Raw genomic sequence first — 19,546 nt, forward strand, 5'->3', positions numbered from 1 at the left:
AAAAAGATCAGATGTGACTCAGGCTTTCAAACAATAAAAATAGCAAGATGAAAGAACTGGGTTGCTTCATTGCCTAAAGAAATGGCTAGAATCTTAAAAAGTCTGAAAACTGATTGTGAGAGACTCACTTTATGGGCTGCTAAGAAGGTGCTGACCTTCGTCATCAATAGATTGTCTGAGCCTTTGTGGTATTCAGCAGTAAAGGAAGTGCTTAAAAAGTCATCCTGCTGAAAGATGGACTGGAAAAATCTCAGTTCAGATCTCAGCATCACTGTTGTCAGTGCACACGCTCATTCAGAAAGTCTGTAAATCTAATACAGATAAATCTTGCTTCATTCCTAAGTGATGAAACTGGAGCATCCTCACCTCAGAGATGGTTCAGGATATCTGGAATTCAATTTAAGTGAAATTTTTATAGAGGAGGACAACTAATGACCTATCTGTTGTGGGGCTTTGGATGTGTTTTGTTATTGTACTCTATTTCTCTGTCAGGACTGAGGAGGTGGGATATCACTCGTACAAATACTAGCGGTATCATTTTCTTTCACGTGTTCCATAGTTTTGGATGCAGTTTTGCCTCTTCCAACACTTGCACTGAAATGAACTGTATGCAGATGACCGTCCTGTGATTTCACATGGCTTGCTGGGAGAAAGGATCTATTATGGATGAAAGACTCCAGTTCCTATAAAGTCCTGGAAAAGTCTCATCACTGTCTAAGCAGTAGACCAATATGGCAGTTGTCATATGTATCTTCTAGGAGGGCAAATGAGCCCTGGTGGGGAAGAAGTGCTGAGCTCACTAATACCTGGAGCTTCTGGGACAGTCAGTGAGGTGCAGGAAGACCACCCTGGACAAGGCAATCTCTATATTATGCTGCAGAGAAAGTGAGAACAAAGCAAGAGAATGACAAGATCTCTGCTGGTTGAGTTAATTATTCCTGTCTCCAAATCTGGTGCCTAATTTGCCAAATACATTTGCAAGTCATCCATGTTCAGCATCAGAGGATGGTGGATCTACTTTGGCCGCTATCAAAGGGTCAGTGTAAGGAAAATGGTTCAGAGGAAGGAACATCAAGTTCCCTGTGCCATCCCCAAACCAAGCAAATGCATGATGCAGCAATTAGCACTGCAGAATCGGCAAGTGGACAGCCACTTGCCCCTCAGAGCTGTGTTCTGCACCATGTGGTGCTTAGATGCTTTGAGGCAGCCTCCTTCTCACTGAGAAGTATGAGAATAAATTCCCCTCTCCTACCACTGCATTTAAATCAATGCTGAATGCAGCCCAGCAGTTCTGCCTTGCTATATGCAGATTTGGGAATACTGCCATACGCAGCCTTCAGTGTTTAGAAAGGTTTTACTTCACAGCTTTAAGGACAAAAGCTTTTTTTTGGTGGAAATCAAAGTTTAAATTCAGAAGGAAAAGGGGCTCATCAAAGAACTGGCAAAGAATTTAACAACTCGGTGCCAGCTGAAGTGCCAGTGTGATTTATCAGCAGGTTCTTCTCTAATCTGATCTGAGATAATAGGAGAATGTGTTGAAAGCAGAATCAAGCTAGGTACAGAACAAAAAGCATAAGCAATAGGGTTCACGAGATCATGCACATAAGGAAGTTTATGTTATCTGGTAGGCTGGGCACTCTCCCCAAGAAGGTTTCCTCAGCCTTACGGGGAAGACAACAGACAAAACCAGAAGATTTTAAAAGATAAATGATCTTAACATTTTTCTTTTTATGTTTTTTGTTTCTTTCATGTAAGCCTCTCCATTTGAAGATATATGGTTTCATTGCTAGCAGGTCCAACAAAATGCTTAGCTGTGGGAGCTGGTAGGGTCATGGACAGAGGTCTCTTGGCCAGGATTAACCCCTCACTACGCAGAAAGTGGGACCTGCTTGAACTGAGGAGGAGGATCATTCCTGAGAGCCCCTGAGTTTCCTTCTGACTGCTGCACTAAACTGTCTTTCTATATTCCCCTGCATAGTGATTCATTAGGAGCATTTTACAGTGAACGCTTCCAAAATCAAAAACAGACATTTTAACAAAAGTCTAAGGAAAATACTTAACTGACAAAGATAATGATTTTCTAAAAGCTTTTCCCTAGCAGTGTTTTTATATTGAGGCAGTGATTAAAGTGAGCTGCCTGAGTTAAAACGTGCTTCCATTGCACAAGCCAAAGTCATGTTAATCAGCTTGAATACCTAAAAATACAAGAGGAGCAGCATAAATCCACTTGATACAACGAAGTTCATCTCAGGTGCCAGTCCATTGGAGAAATGTCTGAAAGTGATTAATGGAATGTATTTCACTGATCATGCTCTGCTTTTTTTATTGCATGGTAAATTTACTGATCTTTTTAAGACAGCTTGGTCTAGCCAATTTGCCATTCACACTGATATTAATCAGATATTGGACTTTTCCTTTGTAAGCTTTTTGGTGAACAGAAGAGTCCATTGGTCGGCCCCAAGTGCTTCATGGCACATCATGGCTGCTCAGAGGAAAATTCTTGCCAACTTCTGTCTGATGTAGGTGCTCAGTTTTCATTTTCCAGTGAACATCCTATGTTAGAGGTTGTAAAAGCCCCACATTGCCTCTATGGGGCCTGAGCTATCCACAGAGCAATGTCACAGCCCCTTACATGACAGCAGTGTTGGCACAACGTGGCTCTGAGATTACCAGGCTCATCCCCTCGGCCAGACCTGGGGCTGGCTGGAAGATCTCTGCTCCACTGCACAGTAGAGATAAATCATAATTTCCTAAATTACTTGGTGCTGAAGCCAGTGCTGGAAAATGAGGCTTCCAATCTTTAGACTGTGCTGTGGTTTGTTTAAAAAGGGACTGAGTGTCTAACAAACAGGTAAAATTGCTGCCAGATGCAAGTACATTAGCCTTTTCCAGCTGCTTTACTGCTACCATTCAAAATAGTTTGCTATAAATATGATTCCTTTGAGCTCTATTCTGATGAGTGCAGAGCACTATCTGAGAAGGGCCACTGGTTTTCCATCCCCACTGAACTCGGTAGGAGCTGTGATTGCTCAGCACATCACTGAAAAAAGTCCTCTGAAATTACCTTAAATCACACAATTATCCCCTCACCTCTCACTTCCTCTCTGGCAACTATGGAAGGAGGAATAAGTTTCTCCACAGGCAGTTCTGTATCAACTTCTCATACAGCCTGAAATGCTGTCACCTCTTCCCTCTACCCTTTTCTGTACATTTCTGCCCATTGCCCTAAACAGTACAGATTCACTGTACTACAGCATCCAAGACACGTTCTGGCCGCTTTTACAAATACAGCAGACTCAACTTAAAAATCTGTTTAAAATCTCCTTATGGACAAAGAGAAATGCACTTGTGATGTATCTTCCCCTGGTACAATCTGTGCCCATAGTTAAGTGCATTAAAGTGGTGCTAAACATATGAGGGCCTGCTAAACCATAACGCGAGGTTAAAAACTGAGTGCTTACGCTCAACAAACCATTGTGAAAGATGCTTGTCATTAAAGCTATTTACAGTCAGACTTTTCATTACTACTGGAAAAACTAAGAAGAAAATTCGCTGTGCTTCCTACCTTGCCAAGGCAGATGAAAATCAAAACTTCCATTGAATCTGAGCACAATGATGATGAGTGTACAGTGCAGATCTTATCACCTTTCCTTTTGCACAGGAACTGATTTAGAAGAGGCCTGGGTTGGGCTCTGCCTCATGCACTGATTTGAGGCTGCTGCCAGCTCCCTGTGCTGCTAATAGGGCAGGGCTGTGACAGGCTGGTGTTCTGTAAAACAGTGCACAAGAAAGTGCTTCAAAACCCAAATCCAGATCTGAATTTTCATAGCATTGTTAGTAGGAAGGCATATTTAAAGGCTACCTGGTTCAACTCCCCCACAATATGCATGGCACCCAGAGCTCGATCAGGTGCTCAGAGCCCTGTCCACTGTGGCCTTGAGTGAGGGAATCAACCAGCTCTCTGAACAACTTTGGCAATTTTGCTCAAATACAGCTGAAGCTAAGACTCTGCTTTGATCCTGTGCCCTTTGGAATGCGGCCAAGGTGCTAATTTGTTAGCACTCCTCTCTGGCCTCAGTGACCATGCTTAGCAGCTCTCAAAATCCAGGCCCCAGCGATGTTTTGCTCCCTAGAGCATGCAACACAAGTCAATTAGTCATAGGTTTTTGCTCTTTCTTTTAGTCCTTATGATTAAAAGCCATATTTTCCCTGCTTGCTGCAGGTACAACAAACTAGTGCACCACCATTACTCTACATAACAGCCATTATAAAGAGCTATCAACTGTAGTTAAGATGCCTAAAACCTTTATGCCCCTTATACAGGACAGAGACAGTAATTACCATGAGCCTGATATGCCATATCTGAAGAGCTTCCTCATAATGCTGCATACTATGTGCTGAGTGGAGAAAATATTTGCAGACTTCTTTTGGCTTTGCAATGTTTGAGCATTTTTAACTTTTCTGCATTCTCTCCTAGGACTCTTTCTTTGCTCAAGTTATGGAATCAGAAAGCAGCACTGACTTTCAAAAAGATTTCTTAGGCACGAGTGGCCAGAATGAAGCCTCTCAGCAAACACAGGCTAGCAAGGAGTCAAGCGTAGCGGCAAACAAATTGAATGATATTCCAGAGACACTGCAAGAGGTCAAAAACCACCTTGGGGATGGAGCAGTAGGAAATATCACGGAGAGAATAAAAGAGGCAGAGACAGAGGAGGAAAAACAAAGTAATGATGTAGGCAGAGCAAGCCCTAAATGGAAATCAGAAAACAATGAAAAACAAGCCGGAAAAAAAGAAGCAACAAAATCACAAACTGGCAACCCCTTAACCCTGACCCCTCTGTCCCATATTCCTCTGAACGCCCTGATGCGTGTAGAAACGGAGCTGGTTTATGCTGATGAGGAGGAGATCGCCTTTGAATTCGCGGTGCCCGCAGCGCTCCTTGGCCGTGCTGATGCCACCAGTGCAGCGACCAATGGTGCAGTGCCCAATGGTGCAGTGCCACGGCTGGATGAGAAGCTGCGGGCGGCCCTGCAGGAGGCCAGCAGACATTACAGGCAGAAGAACTACGCGGTGGCAGCAGGACGGTTCGCAACCGCACTGGAGGTACGGGGGTAGGGGAGCCATCAGAACCAAATGTCTCTGGGGCCTTAACTCTATTTATCATAGAATAAATTGAACTATCATAGAATTACACTCGGTGAAGGAAATTCAGAACCCATAGAAAAAGAAATGCTCCTCTTTTGAATCCGGTCTGTATCAGAGACAAATGAATCAGAAGAGTTCCCACCATACCCCAGCCATCCAGGCACTACTGGATGTTTAACTTTTCAGTTATACATGAGGTCTGGTTTTCCTCATTTTTCCTGACAGCAACTCCACCATTTCTCTCTTTTTCTCTAAAACCCACTGATTGTCATTGGATCTGCATAGAAATCCTTTTCTTTCTACATGAGGATAGACAAGTCCAGTAGGGAGCAACCCCTCTGGACACAACCAGCTTTTTCTTCTGCAGTTGAGAGCTCACATCTGATTTTTTGTGGCAAGAAGGATCTCTTGGCTGCCCGAGACATTAAAGAAATAATATGACCTTGGCCACGATCTTTGAAACTGATCTGTGATTTTCATGACTTTCTGTCTTTAAGTGTTCAAAATTGAGCTATCCTAAGTTGACCTGCCCTCCAATAAGTAGATATTTCTATGTTTGCAAAAGCAGAGCCCTTCCCTGTTTCTGGCCGAGCCCTCATAAAGGAGGTATGTGAAAACCTTTGAGGTTTCTAAAAACCTTAGCCAGACAGAGAAGAAAAGAAAGGAAAGGGAGTTCCCAGGACTCTGTCAAGGTGGTAATTAATTGCGTGAGGGTATAAAGAGAGAAAAGGTGCAGGAACCCCCCACAGGTGGGTCATGGTTGCATCTAGCAGCCTCCTGGTTCCAGGAAGCCAGAGCTAACAGCACTTACAGTAAAACTGATTGTTCGAAGTTGTATCATTATTCCCAGATTTCTCTAGTGCTGCTAATCTCAGTTAATTATATTGGAAATCCCTTGCATTATGACCATGTAATTCATAACGTGCCAGGAGAAGTCATGGTTCATAATAATCACATAATGGGCAAGGACTTAGACGTAATCAGATTTTAGTTACCCTGTCGTGTTTCCATAATGCTGCTGTAAAACCGACATAATCACAAAAAAGCACCAGTTATTTAAACACTTTTATCAGATTGACGTACAGTATCTTTCTCCCTCTCTTTTTTAAACAATGTAAGATAACAAAAATTGGATTACAATTGCTGGGAACAGACTATGATAAACTGTTTGCTTGCGTACAGAATGAAATGTAACAGTGGCATCAGTCTCTCAATTTTTAGTGATGCTAAAACTGCTAAATAGTGGCACTGTGCAGCCAAAAGCTGCCCTTATCAGGCAGCATCAGAGCCTTTTGAGCTCTGTACCTCAACATGCATTGCTGTCTTATAAACCTTGGAAGATGCCCTATATCTTCACAATTAACCCAGGCACTAACATTCCCTGTGTGATTGAGGGCTTGACTTTTGCTGTGATACACGATGCAAAAAATCGCTTTCTAGTAGTTGTAAGAATTTAAAAGAGAAAAGGCTCTTCAGACTCTTTACAGGAATACGGTTGGTGATTAAAATAGAGGACTTGGAGCTGTGCTCTCTGGGTTCTCCCTAATGTTTCATCTCCACTGTGACCCCAATCACTTCAGTTCTGCACTTGACATCCTGAAAAAGGGGCCAGCTGTACTTGTTTCAGTGCTGTACTGCCAAACTCAGTTCAAAAGCATTTTTAAAACATTTCCTTTTTTTTCCTATATTGCTGAAGGCATTTTATTTTAAGACAATAAGTATTCTAGCAGCAAGTGAGGAAAATTAGAAAGTGACATCCTTTTCGGGCTTTTTTTCTCCCCCCCCCCTCATTCAGAAATGAGCTGTGATGGGGACAAAAAGACTTTTCATTTGAGAGGAAAGGAGTGCTTGTCTGTTCCAAAGGGAAATGGAAAGGCCCATAATAGACATCCTGGGGAAAGAATGAGCAAAGGTTAAAGAATTCCTTCCCAGAATGCAGGGGTTGGGAAATCAGGACACTGTGGAGTGGGGCTTCTTAAGCTGCCTTGCAATCCCACTCTGTCCAGAAGCAAAACCAAGTAAGCTCAGAACATGTCTGAAAGACATTTCTGGGCTCTATATCTGAAAATCTTCACCGAGATGGACATCACATCTATGTCAGCATGCTGTGATAAAGCTTTCTCCCAAATCTCCCATACCGCAAACTATCAGACAACTTGTTCTCTATCCTGCCATGAAAAGCAGTAAGCCACCCTGTTCTCTCCATGCATGCAATCTCACAGCAAATCTCTTCAGTTTTCTCTAAATTATATAAATTCACACCTTTTAGTATTTTCTCCCAGGTCACGTGTTTTAAACCTCTGCATCGTGTTCATTGCTTTTCTCTGCATCAGCTCCAACTCATCTATTTATTCAGATATAGACAAATTGGAGACCATGCAGAGAAAAACAGAAAACTTAAACAGCTGAGATTGAAACTGTGATTGTTTTACCCACGGCTCCTTGATGAAACACACATACACACACATTCCTCCACATTTAATGTTGGTAAAGAGTAGCATGATCTGTTACATGCTCAAAGGTCAGGAATTCAAAATTGTGGCTTCTGGTGCAAAATGTAGACTGGTATTTTTCACATTTAAGGAAATCGAAGTTTTAGTCTGACATCACAACATTTTAAATGAGTGAGTCTAATCCAGAAAAGCACTTGTACGGCCTTACATTTCAACTGTATCACTGAGGCATGCTTCCTTGTTTATGTTTCTTAACTATTTTTAAGAGAAAATGTCTTTTCTAGATCTACCTATATATCCACGTGGTATTATCATTCTTTAGCTCGTGTTGTTTTCCAGACATGCAAATAACAGGCAATTCTGAAAGCCCAGCACCGGAGTTGTTAAAGTCAAGAAAAGGAAAGTCATCAAGCAGAAGGGAAAATTGAAATGCATGTTTAATTTAGAGGCTTGTGTCTGTTGGGCAACATACTGCTGATTACTATGGACATCAGGAAGGCAGTGTTCTCAAAAAAAGAACCGGTGGTTTCTTTCTATTGCTGCACTATTTAGCTACCATTAAATTAATCAGAGGGGACCTAGTGTTAGTCAGCTGCACTATAGTTGACTGGAAGAAGGAAAAATAGTGCTCCCATGGAGAACTGTCACCATTAGAGTTTAAGAATTAAATACTTTATGTCACTATTGAAGGAAAGGGCTGAAGAAATTGGGGCAACAGTCTTTGGTCTCCCACCTCCTAGCTCAGTAATACGGTATATTTGGCGGACTACATTGAGAAACACTGTAAATTTCCCCAAATTTTTGGCACCCATATGTTGGAACGTAGAAAAATAGGACTTGAACATCTGGACTGTGATATGAAGAGTATGAGAAATGACTCTAGCTTAAAACCTCAATGGAAACTGTATACATATATCTAGAAAATCTCTAGCCAATTATTAACAGCTTAGTTACGAAATAATACCAAACCTTCTTAAGGATCCACAGATCTTGTCTCATTCTAACTCATGATATCAGGGAGTAAAAAAGACTTCAGAAACATCAGTCTGTTTAAACCTGTACAGATTTAAATTCCAGACTCTGCTGTTCTGAAAATAACCCTCCCATGATTAAAAAATCAGAGGGATATGTTCATCATGCCCCAACCTCCCACAGATGGCTGCTATGGACACCATGAGCTAAACATCACTGCCATCTCTGTTCACATACCTTGGGTTTTCAGATTAACCTTTCCTGGGTCTTGTTGTGATTCAGTGCTTGCAAAGAAGGCCATGGCAAGACCGCACTTCCAGGCAACAATATTTGCAAAGAAAATATTTTGAAAGAGGCCACAGCATCAGGGTCTTGTCAGTATGCCAGTGTAGAGTTAGGCAGTATGGTTTAAACAAGCATTCATTCTATCAATGTCTTAATATAGGGTGAAAAGCAAAAGATGAGTATCTTCTATATAAATACCGACAGGAGAAGAGGTTCACTTTAAGCAGTGAATGGAAAAGCATGAGAGCTCTCTCTGAGGCCTTGCTGTAGTTTGGGGAACAGCACAGGATGGGGATATTTGGATGTGCTCTGTGCTGAACCAGCACTAAGTCTCTAGAAAGGTGGATACAGGCACATTTCTACCCTATCTTGGGGTCCAAGAAGCCCTCATTGTATAATCCCTTACTTTCAGGGGCATGGGGACTGGAACTGCTTATAGAAAGGGTAAAAAATGCAAATTCATAGAGATCTCCTCACCCTCCTCTCACCAAGAAGAGCCGTACCAGGACTAGACATGTTTTAACACCATGAAACCTGAGTGCAGAAGAGACAACATATGAAAGGCTAAATATTCGTTTTTAACACCAGCTTTCTGGAGCTAAAAATCAGACTCATAAATTGTCTGTTTTATCATCAGCCCAGGTTCTCTTGAAATTTCTTTCTGAGAGTACACCAAGTCTTGGACAGAGAACAACAAAGATGACAGTCACTGATCCCCCAAACCTGAGCACAAGATGCTGACTTTACTCTCCAGAAATATTCTTCTAACCTCTGATAACAAATTAGTTTCCCAAATACAGCCTACTCATTTAACTTGCTTTAAAAAAAAAAGAAAGAAAGAAAGAAAGAAAGAAAGAAAGAAAGAAAGAAAGAAAGAAGGAAAGAAAGAAAGAAAGAAAAACATAAAAAGGCCTGATAATCAGCAGTTTTCCTCTCCCCATAGTGCCATTGCTATATTTTTAGGCTGCAAAGCCAAGAAATTGATTTTTTTCTACTGATACTTAACTGTCTTTTATGGCTGCAGAAGATTTTAGACCAGGAATGTGAAGCTTACAGATGGCTCAAATCTGGCTTGTGGGATAGAGTGGGAATCTGTTATAATGATCCATTTGGACACGCTCCCATCTTTTGATCACTGAATTTGAATCTATTAATCTTCTAGGCATTTCCAGCATGCCCATCACCATGACATAAAGCTGAGGAACTGCACAACTATTTGTCTGTACGGATTCATGCCCTCATTCTTCTTGCCTGAAGTGCTGTTACGTATCTGGCTTATAAAGTGCTTTTTTCTCAAAGGAATACTACACGCCGACCATAAAACAATATGTTTCCTCATTGATGTGCGTGTACAAGAACAAAATCCCTATTCCAGAAAGGACAGACCATATTTTCCAATCATTCTCGTGCCAAAGCAGATCAGTCAATTTCTAATTAACTCTAATTGGCTTCCTCACATGCTACTCAGTTATTTACCTGGAGGTGACGAGTGCTCAAAAGCGCTAAATATTTTCTTCGTACTTTGTAAACATTGAGCAAACCGTTGATTAAAAATAATAATCACCCAGCACTTGTCACTTACAATCAAAAGCCTCATTGACCTAGACACGTGTAAGCCTCATGCATTACCGACACTGCAAAATGCAGACAAGGGCAACGTAATTCTCTCAGTAGGAAAAGAAGAAGAAAAATAAAAGAGAAATAAAAGACTTGGGAAAGCCTTGGAGGAAGGGAACTGGTGACAGGATGAGAGCTAATGGCTTAAAATTGCACCAGGGGAGGTTCAGGTTGGATATTAGGAAACATTTCTGATGATAAAGAGCTGTCGTGCCCTGGCACAGCTGCCCAGGAAGTGGTGGAGTCACCGCCTCCAGAGGTGGTCAGAGCTGTGGGGATGTGGCACTGAGGGACATGGGGGTATGGGCTGTAATGATTCCATGAAGCATGGGCTCATCATGAAAGATATGAGCCCAGTCTTTTGTTCTACCACCGATACCGTAGATGGCTCAGGGCACATCAGTTCTGCCTGGAGAAACAAAGGGCTTTTGTGAAAGTGAGCCAGCTAAAACCCTTTGGGTATCTGATCCCCACGGCTCCCTGAGTGCATCACAGGCCTTGAGATACCCAACAGAAGGTCAGTGCAGAAGTGTGATCCCACTTCCTGCCTCTCCCTGTGAAGCGATGCCTTAGAGGCTGGTTTGAAGAGGAGTTCCTGTGATATCCAGGGCCTTGAGAAATTGAAGGCATTCATCCTCCCAAGCTGCCATCTGCTCCTGGAAGAGATCTTATAGAAACAGGGAGGGCAGCACAATCCGCATTTAATTTGTGGCTATGGGTGCCTCCCAGCCGGTCCAAAAAGGCAACGATAATCAGCTTAATTTATGGGGAGAAAATTAGGCAGGTTAGGAGATGGTCCAAACACAGAAAGCAGCTAGTGGAGGTGAGCAGCGGGTGCAGAAGGTGCACCATTAACGCATTTCCCCTCTGAACTCTCCTTAAATCACACTGCTGCACGCTACCTGGGCTCTGCAGAGAGAGACAACAACGCAGGCTGAAGCGGGCACCGAATTGGAAAGTGTTCACGGGCTGATTTGAGAGGAACTTTATCCATGAGGACAGTTTAGAGAAAATGTGTTATTAAAGTACTTTATTTCCATTTAGAGATTCACACAGGCATGCACAGACAGTAGGTGGTGACAGCTGCTACCAGAACCATTTGTTATCTTACTCCTGTTCAGCTTTTGACAGTGTAAAATGAATATAAATGCTGAAAAGCTTTACAGAGGTGAACCAAACAATAAAAAGTAGGGGAAGGATGAATTCTGTTTAGGTTACTTTAGGGATGAGCTTTATTTCTGTTTATTCCTGAGGCGTGGAAATGCACCGCATTTCTCACACTGACAATAATGCCGAGGAGATCTGTGTTGGAGCTTACCAAATCCCCACAGTCCTGAGGTGAGGGCAGAGGGGGAGAGCCAGCCTTGCAGCTATCTTTAATGCCATACTCAGAAATGGCATGAAAATACAGCTTCAACAAATTATTGTTTTTCCCTAATAATCCTGTCCATCAAAGTGGAGTGAGCCTTTCACATTGTTTGCCTTAATAAAAGTGCTGGTGAGATATCTCTGTGTTTGGATTTAGTGGTAGCAAATCTCTTGGCATCAAAGGGATTCAATTAGTTGGCCTGAAATTATATTGCTTTTTCCAAGCAATCATGACAGCTCTCAAAATCTTGCTACAATGCAGTCACATCACACCAGCTGACAGTTGCCACCAAAAAATAAAATTAAAAAAAAAAAAACAATCCTTTTGGCCAGCTCCTTCTGTGAATGCTATTGAAAAAGACTGATGCTCCCGCTTCCAGTGCAGCAGGCATCTCGAACTGCAGCCTATCAAGAGGAGCTACTCGTATCCATTTTGACTTTTGTCTGATTGTTCAGTTTTCATATGGAATATTTACACCATTTTTGCTTTGGTTTGATTTTGGATGGATTCACATTGGAGGGCTGACAGAGCCTGCATTACAAAGGCAATCTATAAAGGAGGCTTCAGTACACAGTACAGAATATAAAGTTCCTTGGAAACTATTGTAGTATATTGATTCTGCAATATATGTTTCATTAGAGAGCTTTGGAGGTTTGCTTTCTTTTTTGTTCTTCACTCCTCTCACCCTGGCAATGCTGATAACGGGGGGCACTCCATGAAATAGAGGCTGGTAATGAGAGGCACTGATTTATGGCATGGCACACAGATTAAGCTGAAGTCGAACGGGTGACATTTTCCTAAAGCCTTTGTTCCCGATTTAAGTGCTCTCAAAGCAAATTATTTACGAGAAAAAGACCCCCGAGTTTGCGCTGGGGGAAGGTAAAGCCTTTATCTGAATCCATGCCAATAAACAGGAATGACTTTGGCTTAGGAGTGCTGCAGGGAACATCGTTATCTTCCATGGGAGGGAAAGATTCACGTCAAGTTTATTTGTATAAAGCAGCATCCAGCTATAAATGAGAACAAACCAAATTGCTATATCCTCTAAATTTTGCGGGCACCTGAAGTCTCAATTTAGATTTGGATTTCTTTAATATTCTGCCCTACATGGACACCAAATCCCTTTCATGCACGTGAGGTTACAGAGGAGACACCTGCAAAATGGGCTGCTTAGAGCTGAGGAATTGAAGCCTTAACACAGAGGGGGGCTCCAAACGGACCCAATGGAGATGAGGAGAGAGCAGGATGGTTCCCAGCCCATGCTGATCCCACAGTGAAGGCAGACGGCCTGGAGGTTCACCTGGTGCTCACCAGGTCTATGCTTCTCTGGCAAACGCTGTTTTTTCTTGGAAAGGAAATAGGGATCATTCCTCAGAACTTGGAACATCTGAGGTGTATTGGGCTCTCTGCCAGCTCTGTATAACCAACAGTATCCCCAAAACAGCAAATATGCGCCACAAATACATTACTGTTACAGAACCTGGTGCTATTCCTCATAAAGCAGCTAATATGTCAGAAATATCATATGCACATATTATTTGAAAAACCCACAGCTGAGCACATTGCAGGAAGCTTAGCAAATTTAGCTCTTCTTACCTGACATTTGCATTCAGATTCAGTAGTGAACTATATATTTTCAATATGTTCTTAGAAAGTTATTTACACAAATCTCATTAACAATAAAGATGGCGATTTTATATACGATTTCTGCTCTGCTGACTGAAATTACATACCAAGGCTTTAAACAGAAGCTGGAAAGTTATGCTGCATGAAATCATATCAGTCAGAGCAAATTCTCTCTTTTTATCCTCCACGCTGATTATTTTTTTTCCCCCACTCAGACAAAACCATCATTATCTGGCTGCGTTGTGCTGGTTTTCTGCGCTATTTTTGATATGCTTAATAGTCGTAGGGACCAGAACGCTCAGCAATATACAAAAAGCGCTTTGTTTTCAGCCTGCAGTCAGGTTCTGGAAGTTATTTCCAGAAGCAGCATTCCTTCAGCAGACATTTTCTGGGAGGCAGGCAGTGCTGGGCTGGCCAGGTGCCTGATGCACCAGGCCGAGCGCTTGGATTGCTCTGGAGCCAAGGCGTCAGGTTAGCGCTGCTGGCTGGTTGGGAGCAAGGCGTTAATTGAATCTCTCTTGCCTCTTCAGGTTTGTCCCTCTGATTAACCACTCTAAAAATCTCTCCAGGGAAAGCCTCAAAAGTTCCCTCTAGAAGAGAGAGATGCGATTAAACAGCCTTCTGCTGAAAGGATAAATAAAACATATAAGTATTCCAAGCACTCAGCTGCAGCAAGGCCAGCAGGTCACTCCTGCATTCCAACTTGCTCCTAACCCTTTTGTTCTGGCAGAGGAAAGCACCAGTGCTCTCAAAGTTGCCATGGAATCTCACTTGACCAGATTTATTCATTTTTCCAGGCAGCTGCTGAGTTAAATTTGCTACCACCACAATCTATATTTGTATCTACATTCACATACATAGAGAGATACCTACTGGATATATAATTTCTTAAGGCAAGCTGTATTCCTGACTTACTGAAAAATCAGTAGAATTGTAATTAGTGTCAGTTCACCACTAATTAAAAGATTGCAGGTACCAGTTCCATTCTTAACATCTCCTATATACACATCAGAACTCTCTGAATGGGATTGCTGGGCAGACTCCTGAAGTCCCAGTATTACATGTGCATAAAAGCTGAGTCCTCCACTTGTAACAAGGGCCCCTATGGAAACAGAAATAGCCTTTGGCAGGAATTTCAAAATTAAATATTATTTCTGGAAAAACATTCCTGTCTACTGACAGGGGTGCTCTCAGGTACTCTTAAGTTTGGAAGGGTGAAATACAGTTACATTTCCTACTTATGGTCAAGGATATAAAATAGTACCTTGCAGGGTTTTATTACAGATTGCCTGTAAAGCTTCATATTTAAATTGTTTTATTTAATTACATAGCATATGTAACATTCTAGACATTGACAAGATTTCTGCAGATCCAAAATTGTACCAAAATCTCAGGTAAAATATAACCCCAAATATCCCGGTTTGGAATTAAAATCAAATTCAGTAACATTACTCTGCAAAAACAAAGCTTTGATGGTTAAATAAATAAATAAATAAATAAATAAATAAATAAATAAGTCTGTGCCTTTCCAAGCCCTTCAGTTACATCTGTATCTGGATGTCCTCATGACAAGACCTTCGGATACATGGAGGAGTGGGATGGAGCTGCTTTTACTTTTACTTAAAGCAAGCACTCCAAAAACACCAACATCCCTTTTGATCTTCAAAGGTAGAGTTATTGAACTGCAGCAAGATCAAGAAAACCTGACACTGCTAGGTGAGACATGAAAATTGCAAACTAATCTCCCTTCTCATTATGTCTGTGCATGGCACAGCCTTCCTTCTTCCCATGCTCTCAATCGAACAGGTTTCCCAGAATTACAACAAACTGTATCTACAGAACCTCCTTTGGATCCCCAGAAAATCTCAAAACGCTTTACCAGCTTCCCTCCCCAGCAGCACATGTGACAGTGCAAGGAAGCAGCTCCTGCTGCATAGTCATGTCCTTTTAGCAAAAGGCCAGAAAAATGCAATAAAGGCTGAAGAAACAAATGCAAATTTATAATCTCTGTCAGAACTTGTGCTTGTTTTGCTACATTTAGATGCTTCACCCAAAAACCTTCTGCACTGGTGTGTATATTGCTTCCAGAACCAGACACTTCTGCCAGTGCTGCTTCTTAATTGATTGCACATCTCACTAACCCCTTATACTAGGGCTATCTTGAATATCCATAACTCTGCTAACTGTAAAATTAGGCCAAATTTTGCTCTTGCAGTGCGCTGTTGGTGTTTACATGGAACTAGTGCAGAGAGGTCCACTTCAAATCCACTGATCCACAGTAGAAATGCTGCATACAAAAAAAAGCATACCCAACCAAATGGTCAACAAACTGAAGCAAAAACCCTTGAAACATTGCTCTGATTTTGTATGACAAGACATTGAGTTATTGTGTTACTCCAAAATCCCTCTAAGAAGACCTGTTAGAAGCCAACTGCACTGTACTTAAATATGTTTGCTAAACCCTTATCTGCTTAGATATGGTTTACAGAGAGGTGTGTTTTTCCTTTTGTCAAAGATAACAGAGGGGTGGCACAGGTCTAGACATAACTCCTCAATATCAGCAGTAAGCATCAAGGAAACTCTGAATTGTGGCACTTCATACTGAAGAGATCACTAAATGATTCTTTTCTTCTCACAATCATTCAGGAACTTGAAAGTCAAGGGAGTAGCCTCAAAGCTCTAATTCCCATAAATTTAGCAGAGGTCACAGCTTGGCCAATTCGGCTGAAAAGTGTTATTACAGAAAAACTTGATGATACTTTTATGTTCACTGATGTGCACATAATTCTCTGGTTTTTAGGTACATATAGCACGTCTTTCCCATAGAGACACTTCAGCAGATATATGTGGTACCATGAGCTAAGTTAAAAGTGATGAATTCTCTGATTTATAACTTCTACTGATAACAAGATGATAGAAAACTTAAATGTATGAGCGTCATTACATACACTGTGTAACTTGGTTGGCAGAGAAGGGATGTGAAAAAATGAAGATATTTATCACACCTAAACTAGGGGGACAATTTTTGTATGACCCACAGCCAAAAAATTGAGCTGATCTCTAACCAAGGCACAAAATCTTAAAGATGGGGTTTGCTTTGTAAGAGATGAGAGTGGGTGTGGGTCTGCGATCCTGCCTACTCCTAAGGATCACACATAGGAGGAAGGATGCATGTGTAAAAGAGCTGTTTTCCTATCAGATTTAATCTTCTTGAGAGATCTCAACTGCTGAGTTTGTACTTCCATAAGATCAGCCACTGGATGTTAATTAAGCAAGCACAAGAAACTGATCAGTACAACTAGACTTGGTAGTAACAAGGAGCTTGACAAACAAACCATGTCCTCCTTCCATTCTAAAACTTTGGTGACCAGCAGAAATAGGCTCAAGTGAGAATCCTTTGGTTATAGCCCATTTAAAGCAGAGGCTGCACTCAGCATCAATAGACTGCACTTGGATCCCAGTGTGTCAGAGTGCTCGGCTCTGGTCTGAGTGTGATCTGAGACATTAAGCACAACCACCCAGCTAAATATAAATTTGTTTTTCTTCATTAGAAATCCTTTTAAAGTTGATTTGCAGCAAAGTCATTTAGGCAGATGAAATCATTGCACACTGAACAATCCTGTTAGAGATGTTTATCCAAGCAAAGGACATTAAATTGCATTTTCATTAGTAGAACTGTATCATTATTGTCCTTAAAGACAAGGCTCCTAGATTTAATCTATTTGTTTACAGTTGTATCTAATTGCTGACAGTTGAATTTTGTTAATAACTAAAAGCTAATTTTTTATTACTCTCGGGCATTACAAAAATCAGGTTTCCTGCAGCGTAATAACACACAAGCATCTGAGGACCAAAGGTGGTCCTGTCCAGTGCCGTAGCTCTGCTGGTGCTAAGGACTCTCCAAAACTCTAAGGAGTTATCTATTTCTGATGATACACACTACGAAACAGAGTGAATTTCTGATTAAATGATTTCCTGTGATGAACAGCAGGTGATTTATCTTTGAAGATCAGTGTATTCTTTTTTAAAACAAAGGATCTTTCTGTTAAAATCTGTGTGGCTTGAGATGGGAGAGAGAGTTGATCTCATTCTTTCTACCATCTATAGCTCTCTACTTTCCTACCTGCAGGACTAAGGCAGCACTCACTGCTGGCGGCGCTGAGATAAGTAAATGGCTCTTTGAGACTCCTCCTTCAGCCTCGGTCTCAAGGCAGCCACAGATTTCAGGAGCCTGGAGACAAGACTTAAGATTTTGAAAATGGGGGGAAAATATCATGTCTAACAGCTCTTTTTAGCTTTTAGCTTATTATCTGCTCTCTTGGCTATCCCTCCCAGGAAGATGACATTGCATTTTACTTTGCACTCCCATATATTTGTACTGATTGCTGTGGTGTTAACTGTATTTAAGGTCAGGGTATATTTTACTTAGAAGACAGGTTTCTCCATTTATCAGTTACAAAATATACTGCTATCTAACAAAAGATGCATTACAACATCAGTAAACAATGTTTTTGTTTCTTGCAAAGCTTTGCAGTAAAGGTGCTGCTATAGACAAGTCCTCCAAACCATCTCCAGAAGACATTTCCAGTATTACCAGTTTTACTGAGACGAAGCTTGCAGTCTGCTACTTAAAACTGAGGAAGCCTGATCTTGCTCTGAATCATTCACACAGGTAAAAAAATATATCGATCAGATAGGCTGCAAAGACTGGAAACAAAAACCTGAACAAATACTATGAATACATCTTGTGCAAGAAGAATCAGTCTAATGATGAGAAAAGAATCAATAAACCACCACTTACATACCACGCTGATGTTTAGGACAGATTAGCTCTCAGAATTTCAGACAGCAGCTGCAATAGCACTATCTGCGTTTGCTGCTTTGATAGTGCAGTAGGTGGGGGTACATTGATGAGTCACTCAGATAGCTCAGGGCATCCTAAGATTGAAACTGGACAAATATAAACACACTCAGCCTTATGTGGCTGTAATGATATTACGAGCTTTTGAACTTTTTCAAGCCAGATTAGGTCAGGGATGGCTTTAAGATATTTTTATTAGATAATTCCTTCATGGGCTCAGTTGTGATCCACATCAAAGGCCAGCACCACACCAACGCATAAAGAAGCCAGAAACAATGCTTGCACATGGTGGTATTGAAATTCCCATTTATTTCAAATGAGTTAGGATTTTGCTGGGTTTGTGCTGCTTTAATTAGCATTCAGGCATAACAGTAGTTTCCATTAAGCACATGCCTGTCCTGCCAGCATCACTTCATTACTGAGGTCTGTTCATTTTTTCCATTGTACAAGATGTATTACGATGGACACTGCAATTAGTGCAGGGTGAGTTTTTCACACAATCATCTCAAATGAATGTAACTACAAAAGAGTAGTTGCACCAAAAGAGGAGGCACATGCTTATGCCTAATTCACAGGAGACAGCAGCGAAGAACAATGTGCTGGAATAGCAATGTGATGCTGTCATGGCAGCAGGTTCATTAGGTTTGTACAAGCAAATGAAGCCATGGGAAGGCTGAGAATCCTGACATAATGACGAGATCCTCATCTCTTAACTCCGCTTCTTTTTAATCCTTTCCCCAAGCACTTTGTCTACAAAGCCTACCTAGGGCCAAACACTATGAGGGGGTGCATCCTTCAGACTAGCTCCAAGGACTATTCTGTGTTGATAGGGTGAGGCGCTGGAACAAGTTGCCTTGAGATGTGATGGATGCTCCATTCCTGGAGACATTCAAGGCCAGGCTGGATCAGGCTCTGAGCACTTGATCAAGTTGTAGATATTCCTGTTCATTGCAGGGGAGTTTATTAGATGACCTTCAAAGTTCCTTTCCAACCCCAAGGATTCCATGATCCTGTGTCTTGAATGCCCATGCTCTTGGGCAGCCTGACCTAGAGTTTGGCAACCTGCCCCATGGCAGGGGGTGTGGGACTAGATGATCTTTAAGGTCCCCTCCAACCCAACCATTCTGCGATTGTATGAGTGGCCGCACTCCAGGGCACACCTCTCAGGCAGATGGACTGTACTACTTTCAGTTGGAGCTCTCTGTAACCAAAGCAGA

General features: G+C 41.7%; 1 protein-coding gene across 1 annotated transcript in view; it reads left to right on the forward strand.

Annotated features, from left to right (window-relative positions):
* Positions 1-19,546, forward strand: part of SPATA16 (spermatogenesis associated 16) — an 85,217-nt gene that overhangs the window by 10,311 nt on the left and 55,360 nt on the right. The window contains exons 2-3 of the mRNA XM_019619143.2: positions 4,478-5,104; positions 17,995-18,140. Coding sequence (XP_019474688.1) covers positions 4,478-5,104; positions 17,995-18,140 — 773 coding nt within the window. The remainder of the gene's footprint in view (positions 1-4,477; positions 5,105-17,994; positions 18,141-19,546) is intronic.

Source organism: Meleagris gallopavo, chromosome 11 (genome assembly GCF_000146605.3).
Source record: "Meleagris gallopavo isolate NT-WF06-2002-E0010 breed Aviagen turkey brand Nicholas breeding stock chromosome 11, Turkey_5.1, whole genome shotgun sequence".
Lineage (NCBI taxonomy): Eukaryota > Metazoa > Chordata > Aves > Galliformes > Phasianidae > Meleagris > Meleagris gallopavo.